The sequence below is a fragment of the Notolepis coatsorum genome (genome assembly GCF_963971535.1).
Source record: "Notolepis coatsorum genome assembly, chromosome: 6".
Lineage (NCBI taxonomy): Eukaryota > Metazoa > Chordata > Actinopteri > Aulopiformes > Paralepididae > Notolepis > Notolepis coatsorum.
The window spans coordinates 153462647-153474874 of record NC_140170.1 but is presented as its reverse complement, the minus strand read 5'-3'; the positions used below and the strand labels follow the sequence as shown (position 1 = coordinate 153474874).

At 41.8% G+C, this 12228-nt stretch overlaps 1 protein-coding gene across 1 annotated transcript; it reads left to right on the top strand.

The window, feature by feature from the left end:
* Positions 1–3775: 3775 nt before the first annotated feature.
* Positions 3776–10979, top strand: pfdn5 (prefoldin 5). The gene is made up of 6 exons (XM_084317214.1): positions 3776–3882; positions 4290–4392; positions 6279–6310; positions 6435–6509; positions 7156–7261; positions 10463–10979. The coding sequence occupies exons 1-6, from the start codon at positions 3817–3819 to the stop codon at positions 10543–10545; spliced, it is 465 nt and encodes a 154-aa protein (XP_084173340.1). The 5' UTR covers positions 3776–3816; the 3' UTR covers positions 10546–10979.
* Positions 10980–12228: the final 1249 nt, after the last annotated feature.

The window sequence follows — 12228 nt, the reverse complement described above, 5'->3', positions numbered from 1 at the left end:
ATTCATCAAAAACGTCAAAGGCTCATTCAATTTATCAAGTCACGTCACGTCATCAAATCCATCAAACAGCGCATCTCCTCATATATTTTATACCCAGTTACAATATCACAATAACGTGTGACACTGTCACAGTGACAGTGATACAATTAAACAATCCACAGATTCAGATTCCTCATTCATATCCACAATCCACGCATTGACGCTATGCTCAAACAATCCGGGCGCTCCGTTAAGCAAATACACAGCGAAGAATATTAAACTAATCAGAGCCAAACGCCGATAGGTTTCATTCATTAAAAATAGCCCCACGGGATTCACATTTGCAATGATCCGTTTAGTCCGTTAAAATAACTGTGTCGCGATCGCGAGCGCCGTATCCGTATAACTACGTGCATTATTTATTTAGGACAAAGTACATTTAGTATCAGCATTTTAGGTCTATTATTTTACATTTCAAAAGCCCCCTCTAGGAAAACGAAGCACAAAAACATAATTCAGAATGGTATAATGGGATCTACACAGTGGTGCGTTATTGAAATCATCTGGGGTGACACGCACCACGTGCACGCGCGCTCCCGGCGCGTGCGCGCGCTCCCGCGAATGCGCATTTAATGTCCCCTCGCTAGGGCACAGACTAAAGACAGTGCCTAATTGCCTCTACGAATGGAATGTAACACGTCTTCACAAGTTACCTGTCTGTCGCACATTCCATTTGTCAAACTGTCTGCTTGGGGAAACTATATTAAAACACCCTAAAACGCTCCATTCTCTCTCCTCCTGTGTTCTGCTATTGTGCTCAGCCAAATCCCATCCTCACAACAACGAAAAGAACGTCACTCGCCACTTAAATAACTCAAAAGCGTGTATTTAACAACCTCAAAAACGTTCGAAACACGGTTTATATTAACTTAATAAATAAACAAAAGCGAAAAGTCTACTTATGTCAACGAAAATGTCCAGTAGGCCTAACTAAATAACAGATACATCTCCGTTATGCAAGCAGCTCTGATGGCCGAATCTGTCACTGGACCACCGCCAGGCATGCGTTGTTCATGGGACGGGGTAGCACGGTGTGTAACCTCACTCGCTATTTGCATATCAATAGATCCGGTCGTCAGGTGTGTTAAATACGTTCTCAGACACATTCACACCTAACCTTGTTGTGAAGACGTGTTACATTCCATTCGTAGAGGCAATTAGGCACTGTCTTTAGTCTGTGCCCAAGCGAGGGGACATTAAATGCGCATTCGCGGGAGCGCGCGCACGCGCCGGGAGCGCGCGTGCACGTGGTGCGTGTCACCCCAGATGATTTCAATAACGCACCACTGACCACCGCTGTAGATATACAGTACTGTTACATCCAGACATTTATGATACAAGATATACAAATATACAGTACTGCTTAAGAGGCAGAGATCAATAAAAGAAAATATATACATTTGAGGGGGAAGAAGCTGTACATGGTGGTATTTCATTCTGCCATTTCAGCACCAGGCGCTGTCCAATCATTATTATTACCTTCATGCGCTTCAAGGCTACTGCCGCCTATTGCCATAGATTAGAACAACAGTCTGAGCATGCGTAGTGAGCTGTGACGTCATCGTTTATCTCTAGACTATGCATTTACTGTGGCTACACGGATCCACTGAACCGATATTTTGGAAAATCTTCACTTTAAATGCGTTTTCGAAAGTCTCCGTTTATGTTTCTGAAAACACCGTTAACGTGTGGATGAAAGGCCCAAACGTGGAAGAAAATGTGCGTTTTGCGAAAGATCTGGATTCATGTGGACATGGCCTAAGAAGGCAGGTTAAACACACACAGCAGGTGCCCATTAGTAATCAGGACAACCTAGAAGGGAGACCGGGTGAAATACTCCAGGGTGGCGTTACTCCTAAGAGAGAGCAAAAGGCCCAAACGTTACACCCTGGCATGTATGTGACAAATAAACCTCTTGATTCTTGATTCTCATCAAGTTGGCTTGCCTTAGAGAGGCTGAATGAAAGTTGCCCCTTTCCAAATATCAACGTGTCATGAATAATAGAGTAATCCGAAATGGATGTGTGTACCATTAATACATAGCAATTATCAGCCACAACAGTAGGCATACCCAAGGCTAATTGGAAAAGGTTAATCTAGTCTTAACTTAAAATTCTATAAACGTATAGACTAGTAGTAAGTATTTTTTACCCTGATGTTTTGGTGGTGAAATCTATCGCCTTCATCAGATGCATCACTGGTTTTTGCTGGACAATGTTGGTATATTGCTGGTTCAAGCTGCGCAATGCAGGTTTTGTTGGTGAGCAAGCATGCTGGGGTAGACGGAGTATAGCAAACAAGGAAATGCTGGTTTAAGTGCTTGTCAGAGTGTTACAAGGGAAACAATTTAAACAAAGCTATTCAAATGGTTTTTCAAAAATGGTTAATCTTGAATGCAAAACAAATGAAAATGTATTTTTCATCTTTGGCCATCAGCCATCAGGTGTGTAAGATAACAGTGTTTCTAGCCTTTAATCATTTAATCCACTCGTCACCTGCTGTTCCGTGACTGGCCTCCGCGTTGTGTCATTTTACTTGGATATCTCATTAGCTGTCTCACACTGTATCAACTCCTGTTAGTACATCCATAGTCAGAAGAAACAACACTGCAACGTGATCTCTTTCCTTAGATCCTCATGTTTATTTTCATAAACATAGCTTCGTACCAGATGTAACCAATTCTGCAATGTCCTTGAACATTCTTAATTCATTCTTCTCCATCGTCTCTTATGCTATTAGTCCAATGGTTCTGGGCCTCGTCGTAGCCAACAACCATTCCCTGTTAGCCGAAGCTAGCGATGATGTGGCACCTCCCCTCCCCCACCCAGCGAGGGTGAGGAGGGATCTTCTAAAAGTCTGTGGTGTCTGCTCGGCTCCACGTCGTGTCTCAATCTAACTTACCCCGGAAAACTCATGGCTCATAACGTGTTTTCCCTAGCACGGGGCCCCGCCTCCTCTTCTCGTTACTAAGGGACACGCTACCATGGCAACAGCAGTCTAGTCTTTGACACACTAAACATCCTCTCCTATCAATGTCGAACTCTTCCTGTAGCTCTCTGACCAAACCTTCCCCCACCAGCGGCCTGTTATCTCCTCTGTTGAACAACTCGGCCGACAACGACCTTGGCACTCACACAACCTGCTTGCTGCTCTCTACCGTGGAAACACACACTGGCTGTCTGAGTAGATGCTGTCATCCACCGATATATACATTATATACACATTGAAAAACAAGGATTCCTTCAGGTGGTATAAGTGGGATAATGCCCATTGAAGTGTATAGTAGGGAGGGAGGAAACTACAAAAGATACAAGTGAGATCACACTGTATCTGAAATGGCCACCGACTGCGCCAACAATACACCAGACCTGTTATTTTTGGGGTAAAGTCCAATTAAATAGGTTTCAAGGCTAAAAAAACAAGGTGTACAGTTGGTTTTTACACTAATGACAAGTTCAACCTGGACAAGCATCATAGAAGTAGTTGCACTGTTATAAAAACGAAAATAAAGTTTTTAAAAGAAAATATATGTTAAGTCACCCGAAGACTGGTATCAGAAATGTGCGCATTTTACGCCCAATCGTCATGGTTTAGTGATGAATAAAACGCCACTTTCAAGTCTATCAAGGAGCCAGTGTACACTGGAGCAGGTCATGCATCTTTCACCATAATTCCAGCAGGGGGCGATGTCTCCTTTCGCCTGTCATACAGTGAGTCTGCGTAACCCGGAAACAATTTGACGAAACAGTCATCTCGCCTCTCACGCTTGCTTTCAACATGGCTGTGAATCTGACAGAGCTGTCTCTCCCCCAGTTAGAGGGATTGAAAACCCAGCTTGATCAAGTAATTGCACATTTGTGTAGAACATCTTTGTTGAGTATTTTAATCTGTTGTCTTTAGGGGTGTTTGATCTGAAGAGCGGAGTGGGCCGCTTTGTGGTATTGCAAGCTAGTCCCATTAGCGCTAACGTTACCGGCTAACACTACAACCATCCACATTAGAGTTGTGTCGTCAACATTTCCATATTTGGACCCCTGGAGTCTAGACTAATGTTTCCCAATCATTTAAAAGCGTTACTCACGGTCGTTCTTAATATAATGCAGTGTTTCTCGTTGCATGTAAATAATGGCAGTTTTGCTCTTGCCTCAGTTGGGTAAATTGGGTGTGGTGGGATGTGATGCTTGCTTATGCAATGGCTCCAACGTTTGACAAAACGCTAACGTTATGTTGTGATTTTCCATTTTCTGCAGGAAATAGAATTTTTGACTTCTTCTATAGGTCAACTCAAAGTAGTCCAGACCAAATATGTTGAAGCCAAAGAAAGTTTGACTGTTCTAAGCAAAAGCAATGAAGGTAAGTAAGAAACACCCGGCGACTTCTTCCCAAAGCCTTTAATCGAATGAATAGCCCAGAATTATTGCTATGTTATTCATATATTTATATAGTTATATATATTTAATTTATATAATGGGCGTGGGCTACATTACCCAACTTTGATTGGCTGGGGGATGTCCCATTATTTACTACTGGCCAGCAGTGTAACTAGTAAGAGTATGTCCTAACCCAACCCCCTCCAATGTACAGTAAATGACCAAGTATGGTTGTCAATATTCCAATGTACAGTTTTGCTTGTACAGTTGTACAGTGTTCCCCCCCACCCCCTGCCCCACCCCACCCACCGAACCACCTCCAATGTACAGCCCCCACCCAACCTCCCCCAATGTACAGTTTTTACGTCAAATGTATATACTCTTTTCTGGACTCTTTTTGTATCACAATGTTGTTGTCATAAATGTATAGATGTAGCAGTACTGTATATCTGTATGTCATGTATGTCATATATGTCCTGATGAATTGAAAATGGGGGACCCTGATGTAAATGAGACGAAAGTCTTTCTCTGGTCTGCATCCCCTTAACAATTGTGTGTATTGTGCTGTACTGTATTGTACCCATTCTGCAATCTGTTAATAAAGTTTTCAATCAATCAGTAGCATAATTGTACAGATATAGTAAAGGACTATGTGCAAATGAGGATAGGCATATATGCTGTGAGAATAAATATATAATATGGTATACACAGCATTATTGTACATACATGTGCAGGTGTACGCAATTATATAGAGGGGTTATATATTCAGACAATTATGGATATATATATATATAAATATGTGGTATATACAGTATTAGCACTGTTGTACATGCTATCAATCAGAGTATATGGGTAGACAGTGAAAGCAGTAGGTAGGTATAAATTGAGTATAGGCAAGAGTTCAGAGTCGTACAGTATGGGTATACAGAGCCGAGGGTGTACTGTACACTGTAATGGAGTCAGAGTTCAAATGTCTAGTTTCTGGGGCGGCCGGGTAGCGCAGCGGACTAAGTGTCTGTCTACCACCACAGAGACAGTGGGATCGAATCCAGCTGTGGTGCTTCCGGGTTGGCCGACCGTCCATATTAACACAATTGGCAGTGTTAGCGGGTGGGTCCTGGTTGTTGTAAACAGCGACTCCTACAGTTCGGTCGGGGCGCCTGCACAGCAAGGGAAGGATCTAGGAGAGGTAGTGTGACCTTCCACACGTTACACTCTCCCAGTGAGAGTCCGCGCTGCCAGGTGAAAAGAAGCGTCGGAGGAAGCATGTGATAGACTCTCCGCCCTCCCGGACCGACTCTAACAGGGGTAGAGTGAGTAATGACCAGGAAGGGGATTGGGAATTGGCATAACGACTAACATTGGGATGGGAGAAAAATCGGAAAAAGGAGGAGGAAAAAGTCTAGTTTCTGTTTAAGGTTTGAAATTAATGTAGCGCTGAATTATTATAACACGAATAGTGAAATATAGACAAACCAGACATAGCCTACAAACCTGCTCAAACAATTTCCAATAACATTTCCACTAAAACATGTATGAAGGAGCCCCGTGAAGGATTCTCTCCTTCACAACGTTTTGCATTCTGTCCATTCTGTTTCCATGGAATACTCTCATTGGATGAAGATCCATATCTTATGTTCAATCTCACCCTCAGGAGATCTTTACCCTCATGTTAACTATTATCTATATTATTCCATTGTTGTTGTTTTCTTACCTTTCACAATTACATTTTGATTGTTTGACTCAATTTATTTAATGTGCAGTTAAATGTGTACATTTGCTTTGGGTTTATTGAAATCTCGTTTACACATAATGTCAACGTTGCTGTAAAGCTGATCATTAGCCTTTTCTCTCTTGTCTTTCATACAGGAAAAGAATTGCTCGTGCCTCTGACCAGCTCTGTATCCTTGTGTTATGATGCGATGACCTATGCTAGTGTCTGTCTGCCCTGGTGTTTTCTGCTTTGAATTAGAATTAGAATACCGTATATATACTTGGAATTGTCCTTAACACCCCTCTTCTCAGATGTACGTCCCTGGAACTCTAAACGATGTGGAGCATGTTTTAGTGGACGTGGGGACAGGATACTATGTTGAAAAGGTAAACGGTTTGGTGATCGGGCCTTCTCACGTGCTGCACCCCGACTCTGGAACACCCTCCCTCAGCCCATCAGAGACTCTCCCTCACTCTCTACCTTCAAATCCCATCTCAAAACCCACCTGTTCTCCCTAGCATTTAACCTTCCCTGCTCATAACCACCCTCCTCCATCCTGTTGTTATTGTGGCTCTATGTTCCTGTGTATTTCATATTGTTTCCCTGTTTCCCCTGTGGTTCTTTGTTTTTCTTTTCTTTCTGCCTACTGTCAGCGACTTCGTGTTACTGAGAAGCACTCAGTAACCTCACCTCATAATGTAATTATTAAAGGGGTAAGTTCAGAATTTTGGACCCCTATTGCTGATTGTGCTGAATGGTGCATTATTTATATAGCGCTTTTATCTAAAGCGCTTTAAAAAATAAAAAGGGTGCTCAAGGACACTTCTACTCGCTGCCCAGGAGAACCTTTCGATCACCAGACGACCGCTCTACCCCCTGAGCCACTGTCGCTCAGAGAGAGGACTCCACTGTCACTCGGATGAGGGGAGTCCTTTCTCGGCACAATCGGTGCTACGGGTCCAACATTCTGAACTTACAGATAACAGGAAATACTGTGGTGACATTCATTTTGTGACGTTTTCATCCGACTAGAATGTTGACGAATCAAAGACATTCTTCAAGCGCAAGATAGACTTCCTCACAAAGCAAATAGAAAAGATTCAGCCCAGCCTACAGGAGAAGCACGCCATGAAACAAGGTAGGCCTGTCTGCAGTTAACACGATTCTCTTATTTCCTTCTTACTCAAGTTGCTGAAGGTCTTTTTTTGCACTCCAGCTGCGTCTAAGTGGAACAGGTCCCAGGCTGTAAGACTGTTCACAGATCAGCTGTGAAACAGGTAGAATGAGGAATGCACACAAACAGTCCATATTAAAGTCCACTGCCGATGTTCCACTCTTGCCTGTTGGTGGCGTTTGTGAGTTCGTCTTCATAAAGAATGGAGCTGGTTAGACCCATGTACTCTTGGCACAGTATATATATACATGTCACCCAACTCCCAAAATGCATGCATGCCTGCAGCAGAAGATCTAATCCAAGAAGTGTGATAGATAACCAGAAAGTCCTGATACGTTCCCTATAGTTTCAGTTTCAGTGTTCCATAACAATTATACAATATGTAAACTGCATGTGCGACTTAAAGGAGACTTATTCTATTCATTTTCAACAAGTTAATATAGGTCTTTGAGGTCCCCTAAACTTGTCTTTTCATATTATGCATTCTAGCATATACCTCTTTATACCCCTCTGTTTCAGTCCTGTTCTCAATGGACTGTTTCTGTGCCTGCAATGAGTGAGTTGCTTTTATCGTACAAATACGATAATTATTTTGCATCTAGCAGTGGTGTGCAAGTCTGTACCGTCAGAACGAAATTCAGACTTGACGTTGCAGATAAAATTTGACTCGAGATCCAGCAACAGCATAGCAATAAAATATTATGTAGGTAGAAAAGAGAAGATTTAACGTGCAGGTTGCCATCTTGTACACGCTCATTCTGTCAAAGATATCTTCACATGCACGTTATTAACTACAGGTATAGGCTCTTTTCAGTGGAATTGCATTGTTGGGGAACAGCTTGGACTGCAGTCGAGTTTAGAATGTTTATCTAGTCAAGTTGAAACCATCTGTATCGTTTGACTGCTACATGATGAGCTGGGTGGTTCTTTTTTTGAAAACGTCAGACTTTAATTTCAGATGGCAGGTTTGTACCTGCTGGGAGGGAACACCCTACCCCTGTGCAGTAAGGTGCTGATTGCCCGGTCTCTTAATCCAAGGACTAACACTAGACTACAACTAGGCTTAAATATGAGTTTTTACATGTTTTCTCATGCCATAAAACGTTTTAATTTTTTTTGTGATCACATTTTTCCTCCGACACATTCCTCCGACACTTTAAACATATGCAACCCTTCCTGACAGTCAGTGCTGCCAGATCCTATCTTCACTGCATGATTCTATCACACATTGAGTACTGCTTCACAAACTGGTCTTGCACAGGTGTGACGATCCTCAAACCCATAGAACAGCTATACAAGAGTGCGCTTAAAGTGTGCGATAAGAAGCCTCACTCATATCACCATTGTCACATTCTTCAGAGGTAAATTATTTAGAGTTTTGCCAATTTTAAAGTTTTTAAACAGGCTATTGTTATATACAAGACCCTGCATGGTCTGTGCCCGCCCCCTCTGAGGGAATTCATAGAAAGGAAGCCCGATAGAGGAATCGGCACTAGGGCAACCACTAGAGGGGATTGCGTAGTGCCCAGCCGGCAAACCGCCTTCGGCAAAAACATCCTCTCAGTTCAGGGCTGTTTAATCTGGAATGATCTACCTTTGACCATAAGAGATTGTACAGCATTTCCATCCTTAAATTCAATCTAAAAAAAAATATGTGTTACTCGACAACCAAACCTGTGACCATGTATAGTCTAGTAGTGCACCTTGACAACGAATCCTATATTACTTGAAAGCACTTTAATACAATTCTGTATTGTATTGCTAAACCATATAGATGCACTTTATACCTTGTACTTTGTCCCGTTTCTTGTATGTTTGTTTTTATGCTTTGTCTCGTAATGATATGCTTCACTGCCTGCCTGTTTTGTGTGTGGCGACTGCGGATGAAAACTATAGCATCCTTGCTAAATCCGGTGTATTTACACTGCATTTATTTGTAGTGTCCATTAACACTTTCAGTGCCCAGCAGGGGGCGCACATTTAGTGCTTGAATGCCCACCATCCACTTCAATGTTAACGTTAATATCGCCTAATCTATGTTTTAAATTATGGCTATGTGTCTAATCTGCCCGTCGCTTATCAATTACTCATTTCCAGTCAACATTGTCGAAGCGGATGGTTTTTTTATCGGTTCATTTCCGTTTTATAGCATTTTGAAAAGCCCTCGTTTTCAAGGAAGAAACAAAGAATCCCTGATAAACGCCCTGATACTGTAATATTCTAGAACGTTGTTATTTTTCGGCCTATTTATTAATCGTTTTCAAATAAACGCTAGATTATCGATAGTATATGTGTACGTATGCACGCTGGTGCCGCAAGCTGTAAATCGATTCTCTTAGTTCCTGATCACTCGCACAGTCAAAACAGCCATATCACATATAGGGGGAAAGCTTATATCTCCGTGAAACCAGGTCTGATTATCCTAAGACTGGTAAAATAGATTCCTTACCTGAGATCAGATGGTATCCAAATGGATTATTCCAATTCCTGATCACCATTCCAAAAATCGATCCTTTTATTGATCCAACGCGTATACTGTAAAACACATATTACACGCTGTACTGAGGGTCCAGAATGAATCTGATCGGCTCCGGTTACATGCGTGAGAAGTCAAATGTGGATTCCGGAGTTTTTTTTTCTCCATTTTCATTGAGTCCAATCCAAAAGGGTGCATTACCATCTGGGAGACGATAGGGGGCGCTTTTTTCACATCTGAGCGCCTGGTGGGGCAGGATTACCAACGGTAGACTCGGTTGATGAAATATGAATTCAGATCGCTAATAAAAAAAAAACGTCAGAGAATTCTCGTGATCAGGGGGCGGGCTGATAACCCAAGATATCTCGTTATGGGCATTCAAAGTGTTAATATGCTCTGTCCCGTCTAAATAAACAAATAAAGTAATACACTCCCACGAGTGAAGCGGGTGACGGAAGGAAATGGATCAGGTTAGGCCCCGCCCTCACTGACAGCCCTACTATCAAAAAGCTATTGACTGGTCTGTACCAACAACAACAACATCATCAATAGTAGGCGATGCGTCTATAGGTGGAAGAATAACGTGCCGACATGAGATGTCAGAGATATGGTATCGTATTGTCGAGTCATGTTTTTGAGCTCGGGGCAATGATAATGCACCTAATAAAAGATTGTGTTCTCTCTTGCAGCTGTGATCGAGGTGATGAACATAAAGATCCAGCAGCTACAACAGAGCCAGCAGGGATCGCAGTCGCCAGCCGTCAAGGCTTAACGAGAGGCCTTGCTTCATCTCCTCTCTCAGCTGGGGGCGCATGTAGCGTTCATGTGCAAACTGTCTTCACAAGCCGTTCTGGGATGAACAGAAGATTCCATCAACATAATGATAAATAGTGATAAATACCCCTGCAGTTTTTTTTCTCCTCCTAATAGTCTGAGGACTGAATCAACTTGGTCACTGTGGTTCCAGGCTTCTTGTCTTGGATGAATGAGATTAGGTCAGTTCCATGTAGGGGTTATTGCCTTTTGTGATTTAATATTAATAGCAGTCACATTGTCACTCATTTGTGGTTGTCAACATTTTCAAATTGGTGTCATCATTTTAATTTAAGTCGATTTCTATGTCTCCTGTATTCAGTGCATTGGAGAAATAATAGCATCTACTATGAATGTTTTTCCGTTATTAAAGGGATCATTCTGTGCACATAACTACTTGTCTTTTAATTCCTTAATTATTTGATTCATTCTCTGATACTATTGAGAAATGCAAGTTTACACCGATCAATAATAATTAATGCCAATTGTGATGTTTATAAATAATTTTTTATCTACTTTTTCTCCTTATTTTTCAATTTTTCTTTCATCCCAAATTTGTGTCGCCAATTCTTCCCTTCAATTCTCCCCTCCCCTGTCTTGAACGTTGCTAGACTATGCCTCCCACTGGTCGGCTGTAGTGAGGATAGAAGCCTTGCATCACGTGTCCCCTCCGGTACACGAGGAGGCAGCCTGTCGCATCTTTTCACCAGACAGCACAGACTCTGTGGTGATGTTTATACATTTTTGTAAAAAAAAAAAAAAAGTCAAACATGTTATTCATTTTAGGTAGAAAAGAAGATTTAACGCATGAGTCGCCATCTTGTACATGCTCATTTTATCTATCTTCACACAAATACACACACACATTATTAACTACTATTTAACATTTTATCAGTGTTTGGTCAACCTCTCATTCGCTAAAAACACTGCAAAACAGGAAAAGGTGCTTTCATTTTGGAGATGGAGATTGTAATGACTACCTAGTTTGTGTTGTGTTGGCCTCAAAGGAACATAATATATCTATATGGTTAACCATTTCACTACCACACTATAGAAGGTTAACCTTTCACTACCACACTATAGAAGGTTAACCCTTTCACTACCACACTAGATGGTAAATCAAATTTATTTTGGCCTGCCAAGCGGTGCACCCTGGGTGGTGTTGGATAACAAGTCAAGTCAACTGTTTCTTTATTGCTCCCTTTGGGGAAGTTCAGGTGTCAGAACAGTAGCATGGGGGAGGGGAGGTACAGGCAGGGAAATGTAATTGAAAAAAGAAAATGTTTTTAGTGGACTTCAACTCTCAATGACCATTTAAACAATGGTAGTAGTTGTCGGTACATCAACATTGTCACTGAAGCCACGCGTTCAAACCTATTCCACTACTCGCACACGCTCCAGAAGGAGCAGCCTAAAATAGGGCCTAACAAAAATAATGGTTTGGTTCCGGTTGCCGACCGACCCTGCCGATTTAGGTGCGACCCAATTAATTTTATGAGTTTAAAAAAATATATATAATTTTTTATAAAGTTTCATAAAAATCTTAGTCAAACCTTTAGTATTATGGATATTAAACATGCTGGCAGAGTACATGCATCCATGTTGTCGTGAACATTTTAATTAAATAAATAAATTCCCTATC

Coding starts and splice junctions, on each gene's coding strand:
- pfdn5 (XM_084317214.1), top strand. CDS start 3,817: ATGGCTGTGAATCTGACAGAGCTGTCTCTCCCCCAGTTAGAGGGATTG. Junction 6,311..6,434: donor TCGTGCCTCTGACCAGCTCT/GTATCCTTGTGT, acceptor CCCTCTTCTCAG/ATGTACGTCCCTGGAACTCT. Junction 7,262..10,462: donor GAAGCACGCCATGAAACAAG/GTAGGCCTGTCT, acceptor TCTCTCTTGCAG/CTGTGATCGAGGTGATGAAC.